General features: G+C 44.2%; 1 protein-coding gene across 2 annotated transcripts in view; it reads right to left on the reverse strand.

Annotated features, from left to right (window-relative positions):
• Positions 1 to 2,273: 2,273 nt before the first annotated feature.
• Positions 2,274 to 27,742, reverse strand: part of COL4A6 (collagen type IV alpha 6 chain) — a 116,209-nt gene continuing 90,740 nt past the window's right edge. Inside the window, exons 16-45 of one of the 2 annotated variants that reach the window (XM_034063873.1) lie at positions 27,531 to 27,600; positions 26,493 to 26,603; positions 25,588 to 25,737; positions 24,500 to 24,604; positions 23,463 to 23,623; positions 22,567 to 22,746; positions 21,804 to 21,987; positions 18,080 to 18,151; positions 17,554 to 17,661; positions 16,283 to 16,504; positions 15,894 to 16,055; positions 14,903 to 14,911; positions 13,756 to 13,926; positions 12,937 to 13,080; positions 12,545 to 12,670; positions 12,042 to 12,223; positions 11,850 to 11,913; positions 11,226 to 11,300; positions 10,988 to 11,095; positions 10,150 to 10,257; positions 9,661 to 9,732; positions 9,014 to 9,139; positions 8,567 to 8,683; positions 7,823 to 7,984; positions 6,870 to 6,968; positions 6,456 to 6,602; positions 5,242 to 5,358; positions 4,300 to 4,491; positions 3,855 to 4,141; positions 2,274 to 3,011 (exon numbers count right to left, since the gene is read on the reverse strand). In XM_034063873.1, the coding sequence (XP_033919764.1) occupies positions 2,751 to 3,011; positions 3,855 to 4,141; positions 4,300 to 4,491; positions 5,242 to 5,358; positions 6,456 to 6,602; positions 6,870 to 6,968; positions 7,823 to 7,984; positions 8,567 to 8,683; positions 9,014 to 9,139; positions 9,661 to 9,732; positions 10,150 to 10,257; positions 10,988 to 11,095; positions 11,226 to 11,300; positions 11,850 to 11,913; positions 12,042 to 12,223; positions 12,545 to 12,670; positions 12,937 to 13,080; positions 13,756 to 13,926; positions 14,903 to 14,911; positions 15,894 to 16,055; positions 16,283 to 16,504; positions 17,554 to 17,661; positions 18,080 to 18,151; positions 21,804 to 21,987; positions 22,567 to 22,746; positions 23,463 to 23,623; positions 24,500 to 24,604; positions 25,588 to 25,737; positions 26,493 to 26,603; positions 27,531 to 27,600 (4,092 nt within the window). In that variant the 3' untranslated portion in view covers positions 2,274 to 2,750. The remainder of the gene's footprint in view (positions 3,012 to 3,854; positions 4,142 to 4,299; positions 4,492 to 5,241; positions 5,359 to 6,455; positions 6,603 to 6,869; positions 6,969 to 7,822; positions 7,985 to 8,566; positions 8,684 to 9,013; positions 9,140 to 9,660; positions 9,733 to 10,149; positions 10,258 to 10,987; positions 11,096 to 11,225; positions 11,301 to 11,849; positions 11,914 to 12,041; positions 12,224 to 12,544; positions 12,671 to 12,936; positions 13,081 to 13,755; positions 13,927 to 14,902; positions 14,912 to 15,893; positions 16,056 to 16,282; positions 16,505 to 17,553; positions 17,662 to 18,079; positions 18,152 to 21,803; positions 21,988 to 22,566; positions 22,747 to 23,462; positions 23,624 to 24,499; positions 24,605 to 25,587; positions 25,738 to 26,492; positions 26,604 to 27,530; positions 27,601 to 27,742) is intronic. The other variant, XM_034063874.1, reaches the window with a different exon arrangement.

Genomic DNA, 27,742 nt, shown 5'->3' on the forward strand with positions numbered 1-27,742 from the left:
TGAGAGATCAGTAAGACCCTGTGGGCTGGGACACAGAGGAAATAACCATAACCATTAGAAAGCACTAAAAGTTATTGCAAAGAAAAGGCATGGAAGATAATAGGCATCTGCTTTGTTTACTGTGTAATTGTTGACAACTTTTTGTGCACACCTGAGTTTACAGGTTACACAACTGCTTCTGAGTGTTGCTTAACTCGTTGCACATGTACCATGACACGAGGTTCTTCTGTTATTAACTGTATGTCCTGTGCCTGGGGGTGAGAAGTATCTGTCACAAAAACCTTACTCAGAAGAAACTCATGAGATGGGGGAAATTCTTCTCAAATGACAGCATGAGAAATGACAAATACACATGTTAATCATCATTCTTCCTTGTTTGCTTCCCAGGATGGTTAATCCGTATCAGAAGGAAAGGGGTTGTGTGTGTGTGTTCATATTTCTCAGGAAGGCTTGTCAAAGGCAGCTTTTGCCAGGTACAGTTTTTGTCTCTTGGTGTCCATTTGGCTCACCTGTTTATCTGTGATGTCTGTTCCACTCTGTGTCATGATCCCCCTCTGCATGCTGGTGAGCTGTGGTTCCAAATGAATGCGCTTCATATGGTTCCAAATGAATGCACTTCGTAGGACCATGAATTTCTCTTAACTGTTATTATAAAGGTTGTAGTATGCAGAGCCTATGCATGTACCAGTTGTATCCTGACTGACAGTGATTTGCTTTTCCCCATAAAGAGCCAGTGTTTATCACAAGAAAATAGCAAATTAGATACAATTTTGACAAGATCTTAATTCTTGTTACACTAATCACCTGCAGAATTAGGTAGAAAGTAAGGCTCTGTTCTTGGGCATAGCCCTGGAGTTTCACTGACACTGGCAGTACTGTACAAATGTGACAGAAGTACTAATGTAGCAACCTCAGTTTCTAAGCCCAATCACTTGTCCCTTGGTTCTTTTTGTCTTCTTGTGTCATCTTGTTGATCCCAACAGGAATGGTTTGCCTTGGCTTTGTCTGTAACCTTTTTTGTAATGTATGCCAATAAATGAAGCTATGGAACAGTGATACCTTAAATACTAACAAACAAATTAAAGATACTGAAATCCTGGATATACATTACCCATTTTCCAAAAATGTTATTTTAACATTTATATTAAATGGTTGTTTTTCCTTAGTATTAGGTAGTATGTGAAACTATCAGACAACATCAGGATCTAAGTTTTTAGAAAGCTGAAATATTGGCATTTCAATTTGACTTTCCACCACTCCTTTGAAAGGAATGGAAGAAAGAGATAAGGCAATCCTGGCAAATACACCAATAACCTGGAAGGCAGGCCTTTACATGGTTTCAGTTATAGAGAATGAGGCTTTCCTTATCAGTCACATAAAACTTGCTGGGTTTCTTTTTTCCCCTCCTTAAACTCCTTTGCTGAAGAGCCCTGAAAGCTTTCTCAGGAAAGAGAATTAAAATATAAATAGTTATTTTTATGGTATTTTGATGGGAAGAGCAAGCTAAGAGTAAATCTCTGTGTAAACTGAGAGCAGTGTCTATAAGGGCCTGGGCCTTCACAAGTTTCTCAGCTGTTGTGGGCTCTTAGGTAGTGCCAAACTGCTGCCCACTAGCTTTGACTTTAAAAAATACTATTTACAATAGTAATTCATTGCTTGCTGTCACCTGAGCCCTGCCTAAGGAAGAGCTTTGGCCCAAGGAACTGGAATAGCCTCTAAGGAACAAGCATGTTAGAAAGCAAACTATGGTTTTAAAACAGGAAGACAAGTTCAGCTATATCTATATTTAAAGTACTTAGCCTTGAGATGCTAATCTGGAATCCCAGTTAAGAAACTGTTCCATTAAATCCTTCATTTTGGGATGGGATGGTAAATGTACCTTCCTGGGGCAAGGTACTAAGGATGCAAACAAAAATCCCAGCCAAAATATTACTAGAGTGTTGTAAAGTGATAGATCCTATTGTATTGGCTGATGCCAATAAAGCATTTTCATGGTATTTAAATACACAGAGGAGAATGGAGAGAAAAAACTTAAGATGCTATTAGAGTTATGGATAAGTTTAGGATTTTGACTGTATACCAAATTGTGGCTTTCTGCCTCTGTCCTTTTATTAACCATGAGTGGACCCCTTCTTGTATGGCTGGGAAGGAAAGAATGGCTTATCTATTTAATAAGCAAAGCAAAACAGATTAATCTTCGAGTCATCCTAAGTAAATCAGTTGCCAGTCGTTAATGCTCAGTGTTTCTAAGTCACATGCAATACACAGATGAATTGCAGCTAGCTCTGTATTTCATAGGAGAATGAGCCTTCATTCCCTAACACTAAACCAAATACTGCTTTGCAAAGACACTAGTAAAGCATAACCTTTGATAAGTCATATGATCTTGAAAAATCATAGGATTCTATGAGAAGTCTCTCTCGGACAGAGGATTGGTGTAATGAGAGACATCAGCTACTCTTCAGTCTGAATAAGGAATGCACAGTCTTGCTGAGGTAGCCATAAATGAGGGGAAAACCCCACTGAAGTACAAGCATAGCACCATGTTTCATAAGAAAAGAGGTTTCAGAGCACCGGTGTTTCCCTCCTCTGTGTGCAGTCAAACTCCAGACTTTACACTTGACTGTTGTAGAATTCTGGCTGTCTTGATTCACCCATCAACAACACGCAAACAGGTTTATGAACTTCTCCTCCTTCACAGCAGGGATGACTAGTCCTAGGTAACAAAGGCTGTCACTGCATTATTGCTACTACAAGTTCTTCATGCACACTTGGCAGCGGCTGACCCGTGTTCGAAGCTGTCCTGCTTTCAGAGTTTCTGAGGCAGGAGCACTGACAAACTGCTGCGACTGTTCCACCGTCGTCAGCCAGAAGCTGTACTTGTTGGCAAAGTAATGGCACGTTCCCCGTGCCCCATTGCATTCAATGAAGGGAGTAGCACGGAAATCCTCCAGGCAAGAGCCAGGGGAGACGAGGGACTGGCCTCCACCTTCTGCACCAGCTGCAGTATGCTGGAAGGAAGATGGAGAGTTAAAGGAGTGTGCAGGAACAGAGTGGGAGGTAAAGAGGGGAGTCCTCCAGCTGCATGGTTAAATGGAATAAAACAGGCACACGCAGCTATACCTGGGCTGTGTGAATCTGTTCTGAGTCAGTGATAGAGGTAAATCATCACAGCCTCCCAGACTGGTTTGGGCTGGAAGGGACCTTAAAGCTCATCCAGTTCCAACCCCTGCCATGGGCAGGGACCCCTTCCACTGGAGCAACTGCTCCAAGCCCCTGTGTCCAACCTGGCCTTGAGCACTGCCAGGGATGGGGCAGCCACAGCTTCTCTGGGCACCCTGTGCCAGCACCTCAGCACCCTCACAGGGAAGAAGCAAACTAATGTACATGGGCTGAGTATACAAAGGAAAACCAGCTTTTCCCTTGCAAGATGGGAAAACTTGGAAACAATAATGCTGACTTCATCATTTCCTACCACTCTTACACTAATGAGCTTCTAGCAGAGTGCAATGGAAAATGTTCTACATTTTCTACTAAAGAGGGGATTAAGACAATGCAGTAGCTTATTTAGCATTTCCATAAAGGTTTGAAGAACAAAGAGTAACTGTGACAATCCAGTACTACATCAGTGGTACTACTGAGCTTGAGCAGCACAGGTGAGGCAGCCAGATGAATGAGAACAAACTTGGAAAGCCTACAGCAGGCCAGCTGATAAAGAAGACATGCATGAGGTGAGGAAGTTACAGGGCTCTAGTTCCTGTAAGCAACTCACAGAATACAATCTCAGTCACCTAATCAAAGAGCAGATCTAGAAGTGTTTAAAGCTGCCTTTACCTTAGCAGTAGTACCCTTACCATAAGGAAGGAGTATCCTATCCATAGGCTGCGCCAGCCGAGGGGACACTGTGGGATGGTGATGTCCTGGCTGTGCACAGCCACAGCCTGGGATGGTGCCTCACACACTGAGCAGCGGCTGATGTACTGTGGGATCTGGCCACTGTCCACCGGCATCATGGGGATGGGAGCAGTGGTGGACAGCCAGTAGGATTTGTCATTGCGGCTGGCATAGTAGCACACTTCATTGATGTTGCAGTAGATAAAAGGCATGGTGCTGAAGCGAGGCAAGCATGAGCCAGCAAAACCTGGAAGATGGAAGAAGTGGTCACACTGAGCATCTGCCAATGCTCCAAGCTTGTACACAGCAGAGGAGTGCTGGAGGATGCTGCTCCCAGTAGAGTTTGCTCATTTGAAACAGGGCTTTGCCCTACATCATTCATGCCTGAGAGAAGTCTCAACTCACCAAGGTCCTGGTTGTGTGCCTTTTCCTGCCCCTCCACGTACAATAAGCTGTAGCCATCCCAGAGCTTATTCATGCCCGTGGGACAGGGTGGGATTTGGTCTGACTGACTGTGCTTCACTAATGTGTATCCAACACCCACGCTCCGACCGGGCATTCCTGGCAATCCAAGCAAGCCCGGCTTTCCAGCAACACCTAGAAGAAAGAAAAGGAGTCGCTGTTACTGATCTGCAGTATGTACATCAGGTGGGTCTGTACCCAGTTTTGGCATTGCTGCCGTTGTGTTCATGTCAGTCTGGGACAATGAGGAGCCCAGGATTTGATGGTGGTTATATAAATAACCAGACTTTGCACTTCCAAAAGCATCCATTTCATAGTAGCACCTCCCTGTTTCCTACCTCATTTCATTTCATTTCTTTGCCCCAAAACTCTGGTGCCACTGTATTAGCACATATTTCACGGTACAATAATTCCCAGGATCTCCAAGTACCAACAAAAACCTAATAATTTCATTGTTGCTACAGTGCTTTTCATGGCGATGTTCCTTTGACACAGAAAAGCCAAAGTTTTACAAGTCTATGGCAGAATCCAACCCCTCTCTCTGTCACTGTGCCTTCCATCTACTACCCACCCCTCACAGCAGTGTTCACTGTCAAAGCCATATTGCTCCTTTAAGAGCTTCGAGGTGAGTCCTGCATCCACAAAACACTAAACTCAAAAGATGCTCAGAATTGTACCCAGGGAAACACCAGCAGTGACAAGTGACATCATCTTCCTCACTGAAGGTTAAACTGACTTCATTGCAGATACAAGGCACAAGGTCATGTGCATCCCATGGTCTTCCTAAGGTAACTGCATGCTGGGGAGGGTCTCTGCAGAACCAGGAGCAAATGGAACTCTACTGATTGCATCCCTCTGATCTGTGTTCCCACAGCATAAAATTACCTTCAAATCCCTGTGGTCCTGGGGCACCCAAGGGTCCTGGATCCCCAATTGTGCCAGGTGATCCAGGTAAACCATCACGTCCTTTCAAACCTGATCTTCCTGGCAAACCTTTTGCACCTGAAATCAAATAGAATTATTACTATCATTGTCTCCTCATACTAATGACTTCACTTCAGCAATCATATTCCAGAAAATATGATGCATAATTAAAGCCATTGACTTGATCTCAATGAACCCATCTCTTCACCTTTCCCAATATTCAATGATGAGAATCTGACTGACCAATCTTTAAGAAGTCTCAGGGTAGTGAAGGGTGCTCAGAATATAAAGGCTTAGAATTTAGTGGTATCTAATAGCAGATGCCTGTCAATGGATGCTCAGAATCCATTCAGGGCTGTCCTGACACCAAACCAGAAAGCTCTGGCATGGGTTGGATGAACCAACAGTAAGTTACAAGTTAAAATACAACCAAAAGGTATAAAGAGGCAGAGGCGAATTGCACAGAACCAGATACTGAGCGTGTGATCAGTAATGGGGAAAGTTATTAGTATAAAGAAACATGACTGGGAAACAGATGGGTGAACATTTGCACAACTTCTGTACAGACTGGGCATTAAAAAAGGTATAAATCACCTCCCAACAAACCTCTCCTTTCAGTGCTCTGCAGCATCTGTTACCCAATGCCTGCCCAGCATTAATAAAGGATCACTCAGCAGCTACTAATTAGTTACTACTAGTTACTACTAGTTACTACTAACATTTAAGTGCCCTCAGTGGCAGAGCTGAGAAAGGAATCGTGTGCCCAGGAGAGCCACCTGGTGCAAGAGCCATCCAACTTGCTTTGCCAACCAGCATGAACCACAGCTGAAGCTCCCAGCACCTCTCAAGCTATAGCATTTAACCAGCAGCTCAAATGATTTTCAGTGCTGAATCATTTTCATGACCACTCCACCTGCTAATACCAAAGCTGGCATCATATCAGCTATGGCACAGGCTGCTGCAGCCAATGCTGGAAACCTGATTAGAAACACTATAAAAGTGCATGAATGGAATTTATCAAGTCCATTCTAATAATAAAACATGCTACCTGCATGCATTTTGCTGGAATTACATCCTTTAATAGGAAAACCTGTAAAGCTTTCTAAGTCATTTGAGAAAGTGGTGATGTTCTTCCAGAAGGGCAGCATTTCAGTGGGTCTGGGTGTACTTCTTACCTGGTTTTCCAGCTGGGCCCTGGAATCCAGGATCTCCATCAAAGCCAGGAACACCATCAATTCCTGGCAGACCAGGTAAGCCTGCAGGGGCTGTGATTTCTTCTGGCTGTGGGGTGATACCTGGAGCCCCTTGTCGGCCAGGGAGACCTGCACATGGTGCAAATGACAGTGTAAGTACCCACACAAAAGGTTCAGGTTTGATGGTAACACTGACACAAAGGAGCAGTGTGTTAACCTCAGACTGCCTTAGTACATCAGTACTGGGTATCTTTGTGAGAAGTACATGTCAAGCTCTGATTTATTTCAGTCTCTAAGAAACTTAAGTCCTCCAGGTAAGCCCATGAAGGGAGCTCTGAAATCTTCCCCAGCCCAAGCCATGTGCAATAAAGTACAACTCAAACCCCCAGCACTCACCTCGACGGCCCATTTCACCCTTCAGCCCAGGGTAACCAGGATCCCCCATAGGCCCATCTTTACCTGGCATCCCCATAAGACCAGGCTCACCTCTTATACCTGCAAAGAAACACAGCTAAAGACCTCAGGGACTAAGCAGTGGGTCCTGATCCTGACCCACAGCTGGGGCACTGAGAAACACGCTGGTGGCAGCAATGGCAGCAGCATTTCAGCTCTGAGATGGAGAGGGACCATGACCCTAAGGAATTCTGTGCCCATTCCGATGTCCAGAATGGCTGCAGAGCCTCAACACAAAGATGTCCACTGCTACATAACCACATTCTGTTGAAGTATTCTTCCCCTTCATTGGGTAACCAGGGAAGGTTTTTGATGAGTAGACACCATTTCTACTTGTAATCCATCCCTATGCACAGCACAGAGGGATGGGGATCTGCCAGCCCACAAGGACAGCACACAGTTCTTCACCTTGCAATAGTGAAGAACCTGGTTTTTGAGGTGTGTGGTTTCCTTGAAGCCTTGCTGGTAGAGTTTGTTTGCAGCTGTCCTCTTGTCTTCTTTGGCAGAGACCAAAGAGAAAGCAAACTGCTCCCAGCCTTAGCCCAGAACAATCCTCTTAGCCTCTTGTGGAGAGCTAAATGCACCACACTATGCCTCTGAGCATACATGACAGGTGGAATGAAACAGCTTCTTATCTTTGCCTGGGCAGCATATGCAGGTGAACAAAGAGAAGAGAAAAACATCATTAGGAACACACTGAAGAGCAGCTGGAGCTGCCCTCACTGCTGCTTTTGGAGGCAGTAGGTAAAACCTGCATGGGCTGAAAGGGAAGACTTAGACAACAAGCTCAGCAGTACTGACACCTGAGCATGGTCACACTAACCACACAACAGCCCTTCATACCACCAAGGTGACAGCTGCCAGACCATACCCAGACCCTTTCAGGGCAGGATTACCTTTGAGTCCAGATGCCCCAGGGAGTCCAATTGGGCCAGTGGGTCCCATGTCACCCTTACTGCCTCGCAAGCCAGGAACACCAGGGAAACCTGGGTTGCCTGTGTCCCCTTGGTCAGAAGCTGGGCCAGGGGGTCCTCGTGGTCCTGGAGGACCTGGAAGACCTAAGACAGCAAAGGTAATTAGCAAAGTGAATGCTGGTGCCATCCCCAGTGCGTGTCTGTAGAGAACAGTCATTGCTTGGGTGTCTGTATTTCCAGAGGTGTCCTCCCAAAGGAAAACAACCAGACCCCAGCACCTACATCCACTTAGGTCTCAAATTTTTAAGCCCTCTTAACAACAGTTATTCAGCAAGTGCCTCTTAAGGAGCAATGAAGCTTTGCTGCTTCCCAGCTCAGACAGGACACTTCTAAACTTCACCAGAGCCTCTGGTTACAGCTGTGGAAACCACAGTCCAAAATGGAGCTGTGTCCAAATTTAGACATACAATGCTGGACCAAAGTCCCTACCTTAGTGCCCAAATCAGTACCACAACAGGTGAAATGAGCATGGACCAGAGAGCTTTAATAACAGGCTAAATTACATCAAGATTCAATAAGAGGAACTGAAAACAGATCTCCCTCAATCCCTAATCTAAACCCCAGGGTATTATAGTGACAGCACTCATCCAAGTCATCCCCCCTCAGAGCTCTTCAAATGAAGTATGTAAAGGAACAGACATCCTCTCAGTCTGCCTCTCTTCATACCTGAGGTCCCATCAGTTCCTGGATGGCCAGCATCCCCAGGTCTGCCACGGATATCAGAAGGAATAGATGATCCAGGTGTTCCTGGCAAGCCAGGCAGTCCCACAGGACCAGGGGGACCTACAATAAGAAATGCAAAGTGAGAGCATACCCAGAGCTCTTCAGTGATCTTCACAGATATGGACAGAAGTAGAGGCTGAACAGCATTTACATTGAGGAGAACAAAGAGACATCTCACTGCATGAGGGGGAATATCACATATTCTGCTGTTCGGGAGAGATACAGACACTGTAAGAACCGTGTAACCAACTGCTTCTCATATAGCCACATCCCAGGTTTAACATTCACCATGAACTACTAACCACCTCTGTGGCTGCAGGAGCTCTCTTTGTTAATTCTGCTGACCATGCAACCCATTAACCTGAGCTGCAATACTGCTACAGCATTTACCCATGTCTCCTGATGAGCCTTTTGGTCCAGGGAATCCTGCAGGTCCTCTGCCCAAGCCTGGAGAACCTTCTTCACCCTTTGGACCTGGGAGACCTGCAGGGCCTTTCAGTCCAGCTTCACTCAGACCTAATTAAACATGGTTAGCAAAGATAAGAGATCCTATTCAAATTGCCTAGGAGCAGATACATCACTACAGAAGCTGAGCTGCAATAAAGCAATTCGCCTTTTATTGCTCTCTGCTGTTTTCAGTAGAGCAACAGAAAAAGCTTTGATGCCTCAGGTTGTGCAGTGAACTTAAACACTCTGCATGATGCTGAGGGAAGACAGTGCCCTGCTAAAATCAAACATCCATTAAGAAGGGAAGAGTTCTATGACTTCATCCCATTGACTTTCCAGCAGTGACATAGTCCTTCAGGAATTCAAGGAGAACCATCGCCAGAAGAACCTCTTCAACCCCACAGGCTGCATCTGATTCCCACTGGCATTAAAGACTTTGCTCACACACATTTCTGTATCCTGCTGTGGGTTTTTTCATGTCATGATTAAATCCAGAACTGGGTGAAATAGGGGAATTTTGTAGAGAAAAACCTGCTCTTCTGATGGACCAGTGTATGCATGTCCCCAGCTATGACATTACTACACATTACCTGGTGTTCCAGGAGATCCTTTTGTGCCTGGCAAGCCATTCAGGCCATTTAAACCCGGAAATCCATGAAACCCTGAAGAGACATTGGGAAAGACAAAAGTGAGTAAATCAGCAAATAATCCAGTTAAGTGGAAATGCATAAGGTGTTTTGTGGAGACTACAACATGTATGAGAAACCTGACACACAGGGGAAGGGGAACGCTATGTAAAGCATTCCCTCACACAGGCTCCCTTCATGGAAACTCTTCCCACTGCTCCCGTTGGTTTTACCCATCAGTGATCCAAATCACACGAGAGCCTCCCCATTTCCAACCACTTCTCTGCTCATTCTGAACAGCTGGTGCCTGCACTAACATTGCCAAGAAAGGAGCTGGTTTCCCACGCACAGCTGGCCCACACATCACAGTGCTGCCTGCCTGCTCAGACACTTGGCCAAAACCCTACTTTTCTGACCCAATTTCTCCCCTCCATTTGCAGGCTCCAGATATACCCTTAGGTCCTGCTGCTCCACGAGCTCCAGGGAATCCAACAGAGCCTGGCTGCCCTGGGGGTCCTGGTGGCCCAGGGATTCCTCTTGGTCCGGCATTTCCAGGGATTCCTAAAACCAAGACATAAAATACTCCTGTATTACACAACTCTTAGCTCCCTCTTACAGCTTCTGTTCCTGCACTTAACTTGTAAGATGGGTGAATAAACTACTATTTAGATAAAGCAAACCAGATCCAAATCCCTCCTCACTACCACTACTAGCAGAGCACTTACCAAACTCATAGCTTTTTCTTAATCATAGCAATGACACTCTCCACCATCCACCCAGTGACGCACTGGGACAGTTCATGTACTGAACTACTAAGCCATTGCTTTTCAAACAAAACATCCAATAACTTTCCCTGTTCTCACACCTTTAATCCTGATAACAATTCCAGAATCTACCTGTCACACCATGACCCAAAGACACTTGCAGCCATCCCTCTGGGTGAGTCTGGGAGGGAATGAATGGAAGTGTAATGGAAGATTTTAGAGCAGCCATGCCCACAAGCAGCTCCAAAGAAGCTGCTACTGCTTGTGTCTAACTGAGGTCTTCCCTGTTTGTTAAAGGAATCCCTTTAGGTTTCAATTGTGCAGGATTTGCCGCATGTTTGACCCACACAATCATTCACAACTGGATAAGGTGACTCCTTACAGTAGTGTCAAAGGTAATTCTCATCATCTTGTCAACCTTGTTTAAGCCTCAGCTAAGACAGACCAACCAGGGCTAAGGAAACAACAAGGTGGTGCTGTTCCACCATGATACCCCAACTGCAAAACTTAGATGCCAAGTCCCATACCTGCTGGTCCTTCTTGGCCAAGATCTCCTGGGCCACCTTTGGGTCCATTCACCCCAGTATTTCCTGGGTAGCCTGGTTCACCCTTGGGTCCCTCTCTCCCCCTCTCTCCTGAAAGGATAAACACATACAGCATGGTAGAGCACAAGTCAAAGTGGGGGAAGGTGTGAAGAGCATGAGAAACACATTCTGCTGGGGCTACAGTGAACTCCCTGAAGTGAACAATCAAGGGCTACATCACCTGGGAACCCCAGGTCCCCTCGCTCTCCTTTTGCTCCAGCAATGCCAGGAATGCCAACAGTCTCTCCCTGGTCACCTGGAAGAGAAAGACCACAGCTGACTCTGGGAAGCAGTTTTCAGGGCTGCTCAATAGCCTTGCTTATGAAAATACACCCTGGGCATGCTTCAGATCCATGGAGCAATCATAGAATCATAGAATAGTTAGGTTTGGACCTTAAGATCATCCAGTTCCAACCCCCCTGCCATAGTAAGTGATGTACCTGAGTCTGAAAATGCTCATAAACAGCAGTGGACATAAGTTCACTCATGCAAATGTTTGATGAGACAAACATCTGATGGTAATCCCACAACCTCCCCTCTTTTACACTTTTGACACCAGGAGATGAGAAGGGTGCCCCTCATACTGCCCAACGTGCTCCACACAGTGCTGTGGCCACACTTTCAAAGGGCCATAATGTATTTAGGCTTGGGACTGGTCTCATCTGAATGAAGCCCCTTACAAGGGGACATGAACTTCAGAGTCAGCCACTGAGAGTCATGTGTAGAACACTACTCATTCATTTCAGTCACGAACATTAGGACTGTGCGTACAGAATGACCATGTACACTATGAGGGATTTCTTACCCTTTGGGCCAGGGAGGCCAATAGGTCCTGGGAATCCAAGTGCCCCTGTGATACCATCTGAACCCTGAAAAACAACCAGCCAAAATTAGCCTTTGATTTTTATTCTTGCTGTTCCCAGTATGGGTTGTGTGGGATAACAGACTGGTCCTGAGACCACTTGGAGAAGATGAAGATACTTAAGAAGGTATTTACCCTTTCTCCTGGCATTCCTGGAAATCCAGTGATTCCATGTGTACCTTTCTGCCCTGGCAGCCCAGGCTGCCCTGGTGGACCAGGGAAGCCCAGGTCACCATGAAGACCTCTCTCTTTGCTTGCTGACCCAATTGGACCAGGGAGACCAGGCTGTCCACGGCTTCCTGGGATTCCTTTATCACCTGGTTTATACAGAAGAGTGTCACTTCATTTCATTACTTCCATTTCATTTCATTACACAGATATTTCAGCATATTTGGGCCAATTTGACCTGTTACCCAAAGCTCCCCTTAAGGAGGGGGAAGGATGGAATTAGCTTTGCAGAACAGAGCTTCAAAGGAAAAGTGTTTTCTCAAAGTTCAAAACTGCCATAGGCAAATCTTGCTACAATGTGAATGGCAGAAGAGAAAATAGTGCTACTGAAGGTACTGCCAACAGCCAGACCACACTGAAGGACAGTTACTGAACAACGGATACCAGCAAATAACTACAACATGAAATACCTCTAGGCCCAGGGAATCCTCCAAGTCCAGCTAATCCAGGATCTCCTTTGTCTCCTTTGAATTGCAGTGCCTGTTCTGGAGGCCCAAGGACCGGAAGACCAGGTGGACCTACATCACCTCTGTCACCTGAAGAAGTAAGTGAGGAAATCTCCTTGCAAAATAACCCAACATAGACAAGGTTCAACACTAGAAACTGGCAGACAAAAACAGAACTTCTGTGTCTCCAGGTGTGGATTCATCAGTAAGTGCTCAGCATCTTTATCAACCAGGCCAAAGTATTTCAAGGAGGAAAAGAACACAGTACATAGAAGAAAACATCAAATACACAGACACCATGGAAGGAGGTGGAAGGGGCTCCTAAGTCCCTTTGTGCACAGCCACCTGCTTCTCACCTTTTTGACCTTGAAGTCCTACAGTTCCAGGGCTCCCTTTTCCTCCAGCTGTGCCAGGAGTTCCTTTAAACCCATTCACGCCAGGGACACCAGGCAGGCCTGGCATGCCAGGGAAACCAAGCAGACCAGAGGAGCCTTTCTCACCTGCATAGGGAAGTTGTGAAATGGAAAGGGGAAATCAGTTCTTCTGGTACACTGCACACCGCAGCATGGGTCTGGCCAACCACCTAGTGCTGGGTGGCAAAACTTCATGGCACAAGCACATAACAGCCACTTCTCTTACAGGTCTGTAAATGATGGTACTTTCGACCTGTGCTTTCTCAGTTCACCTTCAAGAGCCTGGTCCTGCTTCCACTGGAGACCAAAACCCAATTAGATTTCCAAGCAACATGCAGTTACATGGCCCTATTGCTCTCCTCCTCAAATAACTCTGAATTCTCCTAGTAGCCAACTACTGTATTGGTGCTTAATGACCATGCAGATTGTAAGGTTTTATTTCCCTTTTGCTTTGTTCTTCATTCTCTTCCTACTATAAATTTTGTTCAGTGCTTGTCTATTCTTCAAATTTCTTGGTTTTCTACCCTGCTTTACACAATGCTTTTTCCATAAGGGCCTAAGGTCTTTAAGATAGACCTCCTTATGATCATGATTTGATAATTAAAGCCTGCATTTGTAGTTCATAACTCAGCAGCAAAACAAATACCTCCCAACACTAGTCAGGAATTCTCTTCTGACAAGATAGGCCTAAAATCAGTTTTAACAAGGTTGTATTTTATGTGGGCACAGTAATCCAGACTGTCTCCCTAGTGGAACACATACCTTTTGGCCCAGAGAAACCTGGACGCCCATCTTGACCAAAAGGCCCAGGTGGCCCTAAGAATCCTCTTTCCCCAGGAGATCCTGGAGCACCATCAAGACCTGGGAAGCCTTTCATACCAGCAGGGCCTTGTGGACCTACATCCCCCATCAAGCCTTTGATTCCAGGAAGCCCTGAATCAATCAACAAGGAAAAACTCAGTAGATTACATCAGACAAGCAGGAGGACAATTTGCAGACAGCTTCTCAAACTCTTTAAACACAGCACTGTTTTAATGACAAATGGACCTTATGGCACATGCAGCCTACTAGAAGGCGTAAAGCTTAGAGTTGCAAAAGCATTAGTCATCTAACAATAAAATACCTATAAAGAGGGTTACTGCCTACATCACTACACAACTGGCAAGAGTGAAACCCCTTATGGTGTGTCTATTTTTGTCTCCTTTACCAGACCCTAAACTGTAGCTCACCAGTCTTACCTTTATCATCAAGGCTGCCAAGCCAGAATGGGGAGCATCATTAATGCCAGCTTCTGCTACCTGCCCCATCCTCTGGGTGAGATCAGTTGGAGAAGCTTGCTTTAAGGAGCTTCTTTTCCACCTTGGTAGTGAAAGTATAGTTTTCAAAGGACAAATTGCTCACTAAGGGAACAAGCCTCTGGTTTTGCTGTCCCAAAACCAACACCGTACACACTGGTTTGCCTCTAAGTGGTTCAGAATGTTTCTAGCTGAAGCTTTGTAATGGTTTATCATTTTAAAGAAAGGCTCAAACCATTGAAAACAGAATGCTCAGATCCAAAAGGAGGAAGAGAAGGAAAAATCAGTGTCTTCTGAAAAATGGCATTCACAGCAGTAGCACCCAATATGCGAGCTTTGTTATACTCAGGGCTTAAGTGCTTAAAGCTACAACCAAGCAGAAGATGAAATGACTGCTTCATTTAAGACAAAACACTCACAATTAAAATCTGTACATATTAAAGATTTCCTTATAGGCTTTGTTACTGTCTGAGCATTCTCACTACAATGGTTCTTTGCCTGCTGCTTTGATTAGCAATAATAAGGGGTATCACCTATAGTCAATGCAATTCTTGTAGCATTTAAAAGCTAGGTTGTTAGTCCATGAGCTTTTATGCTACACTGCATTTTCTCACCTTGACAGCCTATGTGAAGAACCCACAACCAAACAGTGTGACATCAGAAATGGAGAGTTGATGATAAATGGAATAGAAACATGGTGAAGGAAAAAACAGACAAAATATGTGAACAGAAAGAACAAAGGTACAAAAGAAATTAATGATTCAGAGAGACAACAGCTGCAAAAAAACTTCATCATTCAGAGTTTACCATCCTAGCAATGGGAGGTTTTAAAAGCAGTTGAAGGAATGTCCTATATGGCATACACTCCATAAATGTAAAACAGTGGAGAGGCAAAAGGAATGTCAGTATCTAACTAATCTTTAAACCTCTATGATTTTCATCTCATATGACATACGACTGCTTTCATTCCTTTGCTGTCACTGTGCTCCAGCACTGCTATTCTGCATGTCAGAACAGATGAGTTATGTCATAGATCATTATCTACTAATTCCCAGGTCCCTCTTTGCTTGGTTCTCAAGCCTATATTGTCATCATGAAACTTCAGTCAGTGCAGCTTGAGCAGTACTGCTGAACTCAAGTGGTGGGGTATTTTTCCCCCTTAAAATGAAGGGAAATAGATTTCTGCCCCAGCAAAGAGAAGGGGAGAGGAGACAAGTGCTTGTTCTGAGGAAGCCAACAATATTTCAATCTATCAGAAGTCACATTTCAAGCAACCTTATACATTAGATATGAATCGTCAAGGAAATGGGAAATAAGAATTAGTCAGTGATACAGCAGCCAGCATGTGAGAGCAGAGATGTTCAAAATGTGAAGACATTTCAGATGCTTCCTCCTGTCTTTCTGCTGTACTTCTCACAGCCTTAGGGCAACTTCTCTAAGCAGGAGCTGTCCAGCAGTCAGAGGCAAAAGGCTCCAGTTCTGCTCTGTTACCCCTGACCAGAGATAGGAGCTCACTCCAAGCACATACCAAATCTCTCCTGCACTTCCTCAACATTACAGCATTCATATCTTAGCTACTTGTCTTCATTTGAGGACATTACGTACCTGGTGCTCCTGTAAGGCCAACTGACCCCAAGGGTCCTGGTTTTCCCTTAATGCCAAAAGGACCTCCAGGACCAGGAGGTCCCCGCAATCCGGGGACACCCGAATATCCTGGATTACCCTGTTCTCCTTTAATACCCAGGAGGCCTGGTCTGCCATCTAACCCTGGGAACAGAGAGGTGGGAGGTTACAGAACAAATACAACAAAATTCACACTTTTAGTTAAAAAGTGAGTTTCAATAATAGATTCAAAGAGAAAACTAGCAAATTGCCACCTGTGAGTAGCTTAGAGGACAGCTAACACAGTATCTTTAATACAGGTAGGAAAGGGGAAAGCTTTCTGAAAGGGAAACAACTTGCTATTCCTACACAGAAGCATTATCAGTGATTACCTTTTGGTCCTGGAAATCCAGGATCACCTGTAAGCCCTTTGTCACCTGGGAGGCCAGGTCGGCCACGCTCTCCCAGGGCCCCACTGTCAGCACCAAACACATCTCCAGGAGCTCCTTTCATGCCAGCTAAGCCTGAAGCTCCCATTTTCCCAGGGAAACCATCTGCTCCATCCAGTCCTGGAAGTCCTTGTGGGCCTTGGTCTCCTCGAGGCCCAGGGAAGCCTTAAAGAGAAAACCAGGTAATGTCACTCAGCAGAAGTGCGAAGATCTGCTTCCAATTGCATCTCTAACAACAAAATCAACAGCTTCAACATTAATGTGCAAGACAAACTTGTTTGGAAAGTTGGAGAATGTTTTGGTATCAAATTCGAAACAATAATTGGTGACAGAAAGTGATGAAACTGTTTAAAACAGCTTTACAGGCTTGGTTTCACTACATGGCAGATTGGGCACAAAGGACAAAAAGGAGGAAGATGGCCATTTCAGGCTACAGAGAGGCAGTATCTCACTACCACTATCAGCCACAAAAGCTGCAAAGATGTTATATTCATCACGGCTTTCTAACTGTCCTCTGTGTCAGACAACTTCTGGCTCTGTGCAGAAGACACTGACAGCCTTGGTACAAGTAGGACTGGAAAGTGCTCTCACTGTACTGGGCAGACACTAAACTGCACTGCTGTGTGGATGTGCCATGCTGCTCAGGGGTTATGCCATGAAATCAGCAGCCTCATTAAGATGCCATCTCCCCTTGACAAAGTGAAAGGATAAGAGATTCCTTCGGCCATATCCAGAGAAACCTGATGGATACACAGCAACCTGATGCTTTCCTCACCACCTCAGCTCCTTGCTCTTTATTTACACAACCATCAGAACTTCCCACAGCTAAAATGAGCCCAAACACTGTGTGCAGTTGCTTTTACCAGAGTACCATGTGGCTTAAACAAGTGTTACATTAAACTTGTAGTTAACCTGAACTACAACATAGGACATGACTATGGTCCCTGAAGAAAGAAATTGTGCTGCCTGCCCTCTTTTCTTCCAGCAGCAATGTAACACTATAGGCAGGTAACAAATACCTTGAATAGTTTTTGTTCCAAGATGCAACCATTTGCTTGCAGGGATTGGATTTGGATGGAGCACAGTGGAGCTCTCAGTGGAGCATTATGAATGTACCAGCAGAAGAGTGGCCTAGAAGGTCACACAGCTCTTTCGATAGGATATTGTACACATTAATCAGACAATAAAAAGAACTCCAATAACATCCCTCTTACCAGGTTCCCCTTGCAAGCCTACTATTCCTGGAGACCCTGGTTGTCCTTTTAACCCGTGTAATCCAGGTTGGCCGGGAATGCCGGGAAAGCCTTTGATGCCTTTGGGACCTAAGGGTAAAAATGTATTAATAAATAACATTAATGAACAGACAGTGGAAGACAAATGCACAGCACAAGAAAACAGGGTCAAATCTTTCCTGCAAAGCTGGTGCTGGAAACACTTGCTGGATACACAATTGAAGCTAAATAAAATGTCTCCAAGCTAGGACAGTTTCATCAGCTACACAGACAGAGAAGGAGAGGGATGGTGTTCAGGGGCTACTTGAAAGGGAAAGAATGGTGCAGTCATCATGATCCTCCATGGGATTTAAGACTAGTCTGAACAACAACAGCAACACAAAAGAACATGGTTGTGCCAGTGGGATAACTGTCACTCAGAGGAGATTAATTAGCAGGTGTTTTCTTCCTTGAGGAATAAGTGCTTCCTGGTAGGCACACAGTGCCTTACAATCAGCTTGTCCCCTACCTGGCAATCCTGGAAAGCCGGGAGTCCCTGGGGGCCCATATGCTCCAGGAACTATGCAGGGCAAGGTGATACCTGAAACAAAGGAACACTGACCTTACACACAGCCCCTTTCAGAGAGGCTGTTGGAACATGAAGAATCCAGGTGTTTTATGCAGGATGTATCAGAAATGGCTGTGAGTGAACTTACATCAAACAGTGCTCACATCTCAAACAGGCATTTGGAACCTGATGAATCTCATCCCTACTACTTACTGGCTTACTGCATGACCATTGAAAGGTAGCAGCTACTGCTGTGGACTACCTGTAGCATGATATCCATTGCTCCTACTCAGCAATTGGTCCTTCCTATGGTAGGGGCTGGAACTTAAGACTTTCACAGTCAGTGGGAGCTGAGGATGATTACAAACACCATGCTATAGTGTGACATTCCAAAACGAATGGCACACACAAGGCAAAATACATATCTAGGGAATATTGATGGGTGTTTAAGAAACCTGTCACCCAAGAAGTTTAGGCCAGAGACATGGAGGCTGGAATAGCAAGGGGTTTTATTACAACTGTACTCAAACTGCTTCTTCCACAGTGTGTCAGACTGAGAAATAACCACAAGACTTAAAAGTTTATTAGCAGCAAACAAGGCTCAGTAAGTGCAGACTTCCACCTCTCTGTACTAGCAATCCCCCTTCAGCAGAATGGAATTTATGTGGCTTTATTAGAGTTGCCAGCACATCAGATTTACCTGAGATCTCAAACGCTTCCAACATTCCTCCTTGCAGGTCAAGCCACATTCCCAGAGTCACAGAAATGATTATCCCAAAACCTGACTTGAGACTGAATCATGAAATGCTTCCAGTTATTTTAAGAGAAGTCTGTGTGAGAACTAGAGAATTAGCTCCTATGCTGTAACAGCTGGCTTAGCCTTAAACCCTCACACATGTACTAAAAGTGAATCTAAAGGACTTTAAAAGCTATTTAGAGAGGTTACATACAAAAGATGACTATGAAAGCACATCTGGGAAATAGAGGTGGGTTTTTCCATTACTCTGAGCACTGATGGAGAAGTGCATGAGAAGCACCTGCCTAACTGCATTGCTGCCCAGTATTTGCTACTTCACATCTGGCATCAACCACACGGCTGATTAAGGATGAGATAATCAGGTATCACAGACACATTGTTTCCCATTTCCTTACAACTCTTTGCAGGATCCTTCTATTCAAGCCCCATTCCCAGACTGACAAGCAGAATTTGTTCATTGAGCACTACAAATAGTGACTGCTTTCAGCCCTGAGGAGCTCATCTGGTCTAAACCAGGCAACACTGGGGGCATTTCTTAAAGCATAGCAGCACAAGTAAAACATTGTTGTTCAGAAGAGATTCATGTTTTCAGTTCATTAACAAACTTTATTCCACAAAGACCCTGAGTCAAACCATTTCCTGGCTAAATCCAAACAAATCAGTGCACTAGGTTCCACTCTCCATGCTGCTGACTAAGACGTTAATCAGTGCCAGTCCCAGTATCAACCCCTGAGCAACACCACTTGTCATTGATCTGCACTTGCACATCAAGCCATTGACTACAACTCCAGTCCAGCCAATCCTTATCCACTGAGTGGTCCATCCACCAACTCCATGTACCTCCAATTGGAGACAACGGATTACTTGAGCAACAGATATTCCATGTGAGGATAACTGAAATGCAAATAGGGCTGTTTCCTTGTGTGCTCTGCAAAATGATGTAAGCAAGGCCTGGTTTAAAATTACATAGGAAAACAGTGTTGCCCAGCTACAGAATACCCTACCTGATCACAGTTTACACAATACTATCCCAATATCAAGGAAATGAAACCATTACAAAAAAACCCTGTCAGATATGAAAGCAAAATATGGGCAATTCCAACATTTTTAAGTAATTTCATAAGACCAGACAAAATTAGTCTAGGTTTTTACAAAATACCGAGTTAGACCATCCCAAAGCAAGGCTATTTCACCCTGGTTTAACACATGTGGCATGAACTCAAGCAAAATTCCTCTTTGACATGGTAACCAGTAGGTCACAGCCTCCTTTAAGTGTCTTTCCTCATTTTCATCATAAGGCCTTTCAGTCTGAGCAGTATAAGAAATGATTATTTCTTCCACCCACACATATTTCTTTAATATTAGATGAAACTTACTAAATCAAAGGGTCTTTTAATGTATGCAAACTATTTCATAATATGGAGGGAACAATGCATTCACAAGTTTTCTTACACATTTCTATGGAGGTGCAAACTGAACTGCCTAATGACTTATTCACACTTTCCCACATACTTTGACTATAGATACTCTTCTACAAAGGACCATTCAGTGTTAGCAAAGCTTTGATGTAGCATTCATAATAAGCTGGCTTCTGATGTGCTTCTCAGAATATATAGGGTTCACATCATACATAGAACATTTTACTTTTATTTATCTTACAATGCAGTTTTAATTTAAGTGGGTCTTGTAGGAGGCAATTTACCAAACAAAGATGTAAGCATTCATAGCTATGAATTAGTAAAGCCTTTAGCATATAGCATGTAACCTGAGCTGGAAAAAAACCTTATGCAGACTGTTCCAGGGTGACATTAACACTAGCTGTCTCCTCACCCCATCCTAACAACAACCCAGAATGACATGGATGTGAGGTAACACGCCACCCAGCATGTCTCTGGGTTTAAATGCCCTCCACCAGCTCCTCATACTGCCATGGTCTTACTGCCAAGGTTTCTGAATTCAGAATATCAGTTTATCAGCCCGGAAACAATGCAACACTATTATGCTTGCAAATATATTATTAATCCTGCATTATTGATACCAAGAGAATTACGAACCTACAAAGTATACATAGAATGGAAAATACACTGAAAACCAGCAGCAGCAAAGAAATAAATACTGTTTACCTTAAATGACATTTAAATGGCTGACATGGAATGAAGACATTAGGTCTTGTTCTCTGTAGTGATTTTATTAGGAAAACATTTTCCATTAATGTTTCGACATTTGATTTTGTAAATCAAATGTAAATCACTTTGAGAATGAAAACAAAACATTATCAAACATATATTTCCTTATCACTTGTCATTATGGTATGCTTTAGGTGCGTAGAATGACAACAGCTGAGCAAGCTGTAGTGCCTCAGGAAGCAATCAGCTTCAGTCATAACTGAACTCCCCCCACTCCAACGTTTTGTTCCTCAATGCCTGTTCATACATACGATGTACTACAGTTTAACAACATCTGGAGCTCTTCTTATTTCAGCAATAGTTCTGAACTGAGCAGCTCTGAACTGAACTATTACAGCAGTTCTGAACACTGCTTCCAAGTCTCAGACACCAGAGAGTCAATAGCTCTATGTGGACAATGAAGTAGGTTGTGAAGCTCATGTTATCAGTGTTCCTAACTACCCTTGGTGCTAAATGGTGCTCCAGCAGTAGGCAGCGGGTAACTCCATCCAACACTGAGTATGTGAGCACCATTTCAGTATTGGTTGCTTATTATCTGTGTCCTCCTAAGCATGACAACTTGAGAAGGCTGTGACTGCTGTGTGAGGTCTGGTGAGCTCACAAACCAGTTTCAATGAATTTGAAGACAAATCTTTAACACAATCTTCTGACCCGGGTACAAGTACAGCAGTAAGCTGAGTGCCATTTGACTTGTAGCAGCTTTGCACCTCTCCAAACTAAGAGCAGACCCAGCAACACCTACCTGGAGGGCCTGGAAGACCTGCTTGTCCTGGAACCCCATCCACCCCTGGGTCACCTGGTGGCCCACGGAGTCCACTGGCACCTGGGTATCCAACACCAGGAGAACCAACTTCTCCACGATGCCCCTTGGAGCCTGGTAATCCTGGCAGTCCTTTTTCACCTGGGAAGCCCAGGCCACCATCACCCTGTGTGCAGCAAAGACAATGACAGCTGAAAGTCAAACAGATGTAAAAGGATACACAGAGCTATCATTTTAGCAGATGCCCTAGAGTGTAGCTGGTTCTGTGCAGGGTTCAGATGGGCCTGGGAAGGTACATGGAAACCATTGTACATTGCCTGTCATTATTTCAAAATGCAGGAAAACTCAGTGACTATTAAATACAATATTTTATATCATTTTTGACAAAATATAAATGTTACATATTCTGAAAGACATTTAGTTTCTTTTTAACAAGAAAGATTCTGGTACGATTTTTCTATTCCAAGATTTGACTCATAATTACACCTACAGTTTCATTCACTTTTTAGGACACAACATAAACCAGCACTAGGGTCTACTCCTGTACTGGAAGTTTATCTTTTGAGTGGGCAGCCAAAAGCATGCTGAATGCCAACTATTAATCCTGACCAAGACAAATCTGTGCACAGGGACTGTGAGTTTTTACATATTTGGAGACTTACCGCAGGGCTAATCAGGCCTTTTCTATTGCCTCTGATCCTTATCTGAATTCTGAAGCCCTGCTGCTAAATCAATGTGAACTTACTGGAGGGCCTGGTGGGCCTGGCAAGCCTGGAAGTCCATCCCTGCCAGGGGTTCCTGGGATGCCTGAAGGTCCTCTGGGTGCTGTTGCACCACGGTCCCCACGAGCACCTCTGCCTGTTGCATAGATCGAGTCCCCTTTTTCTCCCTTAAGGCCTGGAAGACCTTGCTGACCAGCTGAAGCCTACAGACCAGAAGATAAAGCAACGACAATATGAATGTGCAGAGAAAGTACTGGATCTTCTTCCCTGTAACTCGGTGTGCTGCATTTACTGATCCTGATAAGGATACTCTGAAGACAAAAGACTGGTATCTTTATGGACTATGAGTTTCAAAGTGAACACTGCCAGTGAGCAATGCTCAGCACTTTGGAAAACCCTGTTTATTATGGGGGCTGTTTCTTAAAAACACAGCTCAACTCTCACTAACACATTTAGCATACAGCAGTTGAGAAGCAGACTGCATCCAGGGCACAGCTCTTACAGCTGTGAGCAATGATGTGGAAAGATCCCATCGTTTGATTTTCCAGGTCTTCTCTCCAGGCAGTTGTATATCTGCTTCCCCAGCCAGCCTTTACTTAGGAAGACCCTGGGTCTAATCCATGTATGTCTACTAGCCAAGAAGCCCTGAGGTGAATAATGGTTACTGGTTTTCTTGACTGCTAAACACACAGTTCTTGGAACTTAAGAACAGCTTTTCCTCCCATTTGTTATAGGTGAGAATTTCTCTCCTTTCAGTTTCTTTTCACAGATCAGTTCTGGTTTGCCCTTTTTAAAGATCCAAACAAGAAATTATGCTAAAAGCTGTGTTCTGTTTAACTACAATCAACACCTGCAATTGCACATGGGCGCTTTTTCTCCTCTAATTGACTGCCAACAATATAAGCTCTTCCTGCCTTACCGGAGGGCCTCGCAGTCCTGGTGCACCCACATTGCCTGGGTCTCCACCAATGCCTTTAGCCCCTGGCAAACCAGGGCTTCCTGATGGACCTGGTGGACCTGAGATGCCTTTGAGACCAGTTCTTGTAACTCCTCCATCACAAGCACAATCACCTGCCTCTCCTGGAAAATATGGTGAACACCCCAAATTCAGTTTCATTTGAATAAAACCTCTTTTCGGTTGCAAGAGCTCCAAAAGCAGTATTTAATTCAATTAGGACAAAGCCATTCTCATATGATTTGATTTTGTGCCTACTCTGCTCAGGTGATGAGCAAATGGAGCCCAGGTTTTGTCCAGGTTCATTCCTATGCAATACCCATCATCAAATCAACATGTGTGGCATCAACTTCAGCACTACTTTTACCTCTTCCTAAAGGTTTAGACTCTCCTAAACAGATGGGTTTAGGAGAGTTTTAGGACAGAAGTCTTGTATGTTCTTAAAAAGGTTATATGTTAAAGAAAGCAGATCCATACTCCCACTCACAGTAGCTTACAATGACCCTCATCTAGATGTATTTGTATTTCCCTGAACTGTAACTGGATCCAAACAATCACAAAGCACAGCGCTGTCTGCATCATCATGGCTTTTGCCACTGGTTCTGTCACACACTGAAACCCAAAGTCTCATCATTTTTAGCACAGAGGAGAATAAAATTAAGTTTCTCTGTCATTTCCAGCCTATACTGAAAAAAGCAGTGAACAAGATTTTATTCCCAAGTCTCATTATGTCTTATGAGTTTAAAGTATAACTTCTCTAGCTAATTTTCTGAGTATGAGATGTTTATCTATTTGCCTGAGCAGAGTAGGAAGTAGGAAATAGGATTTTGCTGGGACTGCTGGGCACAACTGTAAAGGCTATTGGCTCTTTTAATTCATCTTGGCCTCCTGATTTGTCATAGACACTCTCACCTCATCCCTTAGGATATTAGCCACATGTAAATACATTTATAGGGCCCAATGACCGCTAAAAGGCTCTTTCCAAAACAAGAGTCAATTACCTTTAAACCCCTTTGGACCCAAAGCTCCTGGTAGCCCTCTTTGTCCAGGCTCCCCCGGGGCCCCAGTCCTTCTATCCAGGATCGTGTCAGGGGGGAATGAAGGGCCTATATGTAGAAAGAAGGCAAGCAAAAGCCATGATAAGGCTGGATATCCAGCTCATTAATTACTCACAATGACAGCTAAGCAACTAACAGGAATGGCACCAGATCAAACTGCAGCTGTGGAAGTCGGATGAGGAGCCGGAACGTGGCTGGTATCACAAACTGCAGTCTCATACAGAAAAGCAAGAACTCTCAAAATGTGGATGCAACAGTTTCATTCCTTTACTGCTCTTTCATTAAGTTGGCTGAAGAACTAACCGAACTGTGAACAGGGTGTATAAAGAAGAGTAAATGGCGCAGTTCTTGCAGATGTGCCTTTACAGCTCTGGGAGATGGTGAGACTCACATGCATAGAAGTTGAAAGGACATATTGGCTATCACACATGAGCAATGTCTCTGCTGCTTCTGGCATGGCAGAGCCATCCCCAGGGCTACCTAACTTCTGCATTAAGTTGCTGCAGCTCAGGAAAGAGACTAAATGGCAAAAAGGTTAAGGGCCCTGTTCCTCACTTTGCAGCTGTAGCATTATTTTCTACATCTCTTTATATGCTGAATGGAATGAAACATGAGCTGACAGGAACAGCAGTGGAAAGTGATCTAACAATCTAAAACTACAGTGTGGGAAAACCCTTCCCCTCAGTGACAACAGTAAGACAGAGTGCTGACCAGCATCCATCTGATGTTCCATGAAACAAACTGCAACCATCACCTAAAAACAGCTACAAGAGCTTTACAGACTGCAGAAAAACAAGCTGTATTTGACTAGGAAACTCCCTCCCCAGACAATAGTTAACTGTACTTTCTTACCTCAGAGGGGTGGCTGCTGATACTTATATGCAAAGTTGTGAGTTACAATCACAATGAGGTGTCAATCAAACATGAGATTTACAGATGAACAATCCTCACTGGCAAATAAATAACCATATACATGATTGTCTTGTTTCACTCTGAATCCAGTATGAACATAGATGGTAAAATACACATACGTGGAGACCCGGGCAATCCTGGTGCTCCCGGCAGACCTGGCAAACCACCTCTGCCAGGAGTGCCTGGTAATCCAATCGTTGCTCTTCCTGGTTCTCCAACTTCACCCTTCACACCTGGAATACCTGGAGACCCTCCAGGACCCATTCCATCTAGATAACAATAACACAAGGATCAGCTCTCCATTAGCAAACACATTCTAGTATTTAATGAATAACTGAACTGCACTCATGTTAGCACAGAACAATTTATAACTGCACACAAAGGAAAACCCACTAATCAGAGGCAACAACTGGCTCCCTTGGTCACCAAACAAACTTCACACTGATCAGTCAGACAATGAACTAGACTGAATTGTATTAATCCTTGAGTGAGATAATATCCTGTGCAGTGCCTAGTCTCTGGATCATTGCAGGCAAGGAGCTCACAGATGACAGTCAAGTGAGACAGGAACTTTCAAGTGAAATCTTTGATGGGACAAATAGGTTCCACCTACAGTGGTTTTATCTGTCCAAGTTGCAAATATGAAAAGTCATTAAAAATAGATTTCAAAAAACATTTGCTGTTATTTAAAATATAGGAAAAGTTCTGCCAATCAATTCATTTGAAATGGAAATCAAAGAATCAACCTCCTATGTATGCTGCTATATCAAATATTCACACCTGAAGCCTTACGTGGGCTGTAATAATTGTGGGACCAATTCTGCTTCCATTCCACTTGGTTTCCCTGTGTATATCCCTGCCTGCTGTGTCTCATACATTAGCAGCAGTCTGCAAATCAGGCAGCTGAAGAAGTAGGGAGAGGCTTGCTCCAATACCTCCACCATCTCCAGGTCACTACCCAGAGTCTTCTCAACAACACACACAGAAAACAGCCTGCTAAGGGCACTGTTAGCAGCTGCTTTACCTCTTTCCAAGCCTGGAAAGCCTGGAGCTCCTGGAAGGCCTGGTAATCCACTCATCCCTTCATCTCCTGGAGGACCAGGTATTCCTGGGTTTCCAGGGTCACCCTGGGCACCTATTAGACAAATACAGAAAACAGGGAGGAAAAGCTCATGAGAATTCCTGCTGAAAGACTGTTCGGTCAGCTCCTGATCTCATAGACAGTAAAGGCTGTAAAGCTGTTAGCAACTGCCTGTTAGTCAGTATTAACAACGGGAAAACTCCTTCTGATCTGTTAGAGGTTGTTACAAACTTGACTGCAAGTGAAGGAGGAAGAATAGGAGAGATCATACAATTTGTCCCCTTACCTTTATAGCTTCAGAGGCTGTTCCCATCCTGTTCTCATTCAGCTGTGGTGTTATTTAAGCTCATTTTCTCAACAATATCCTTACCACATTGTATGACAATAAAAGCAGAATGACATTCAGAGTACCCATTTCTACGCTACACAAGGAACCCATTTTTCATTGATTGATGGCTTGGCTTCGCAAATGAAGCCCTTCCCAAGGGCTTTACCCACACTTACTACAAGTGCAATGATGACTAAAAGGGCAATGTGTGATAGGCAAATCCGGATGGAAAAAAGGGCTGCTTGGTCATTCAGGCTGTTTCTGAACAAGACTGTCATCTCCTGAGCCAACCTCGAGTGACCAATGACACCTTATCACCTGCCATTCCATCCCTTGCCTGTTGCTATAGGGCTTCGCAAGTGTGAGTAAACCCCCAGGTAGACACACAGCACTGCCCTGTGCTCTCACAGTCAGCCCCCTAGGCACTAAATTTTGTTCTGCCTTGAAACATATCATTCTGCAATGTTGGGATGAAAGTTTTATTGCAAACTCTGAAGTTATAACCATGGGACAATGGTATCTGTATACCAACAATACAGAAAGGAAAGAAAAGGTAAAAGGAATGAGTTAGACCCTTGGAAAAGTGGTAAGAGGGAAAGCTGGATCAGAAAAAGGGCTTTAGAGGAGTTGCAAAACAAAATGGAAACATGTACCTGAAATGACTAAACCTTCCCTGTCAATAACAATAGGAGGGCCTGGGGGACCGGTGTCACCTAATTCACCCTGTAGAAGAAAACAGATTCACACTGCATTCAGATGGATGATGGATGGGAAGACTGCTTGTCCAGAAACAGTCTGTATTATGGTAGCAATGTCTGTAGTTATCCACTGACTAACCATCACTCTTTGTCTTGGTGAAGAATAT

This window comes from Melopsittacus undulatus, chromosome 6 (genome assembly GCF_012275295.1).
Source record: "Melopsittacus undulatus isolate bMelUnd1 chromosome 6, bMelUnd1.mat.Z, whole genome shotgun sequence".
Lineage (NCBI taxonomy): Eukaryota > Metazoa > Chordata > Aves > Psittaciformes > Psittaculidae > Melopsittacus > Melopsittacus undulatus.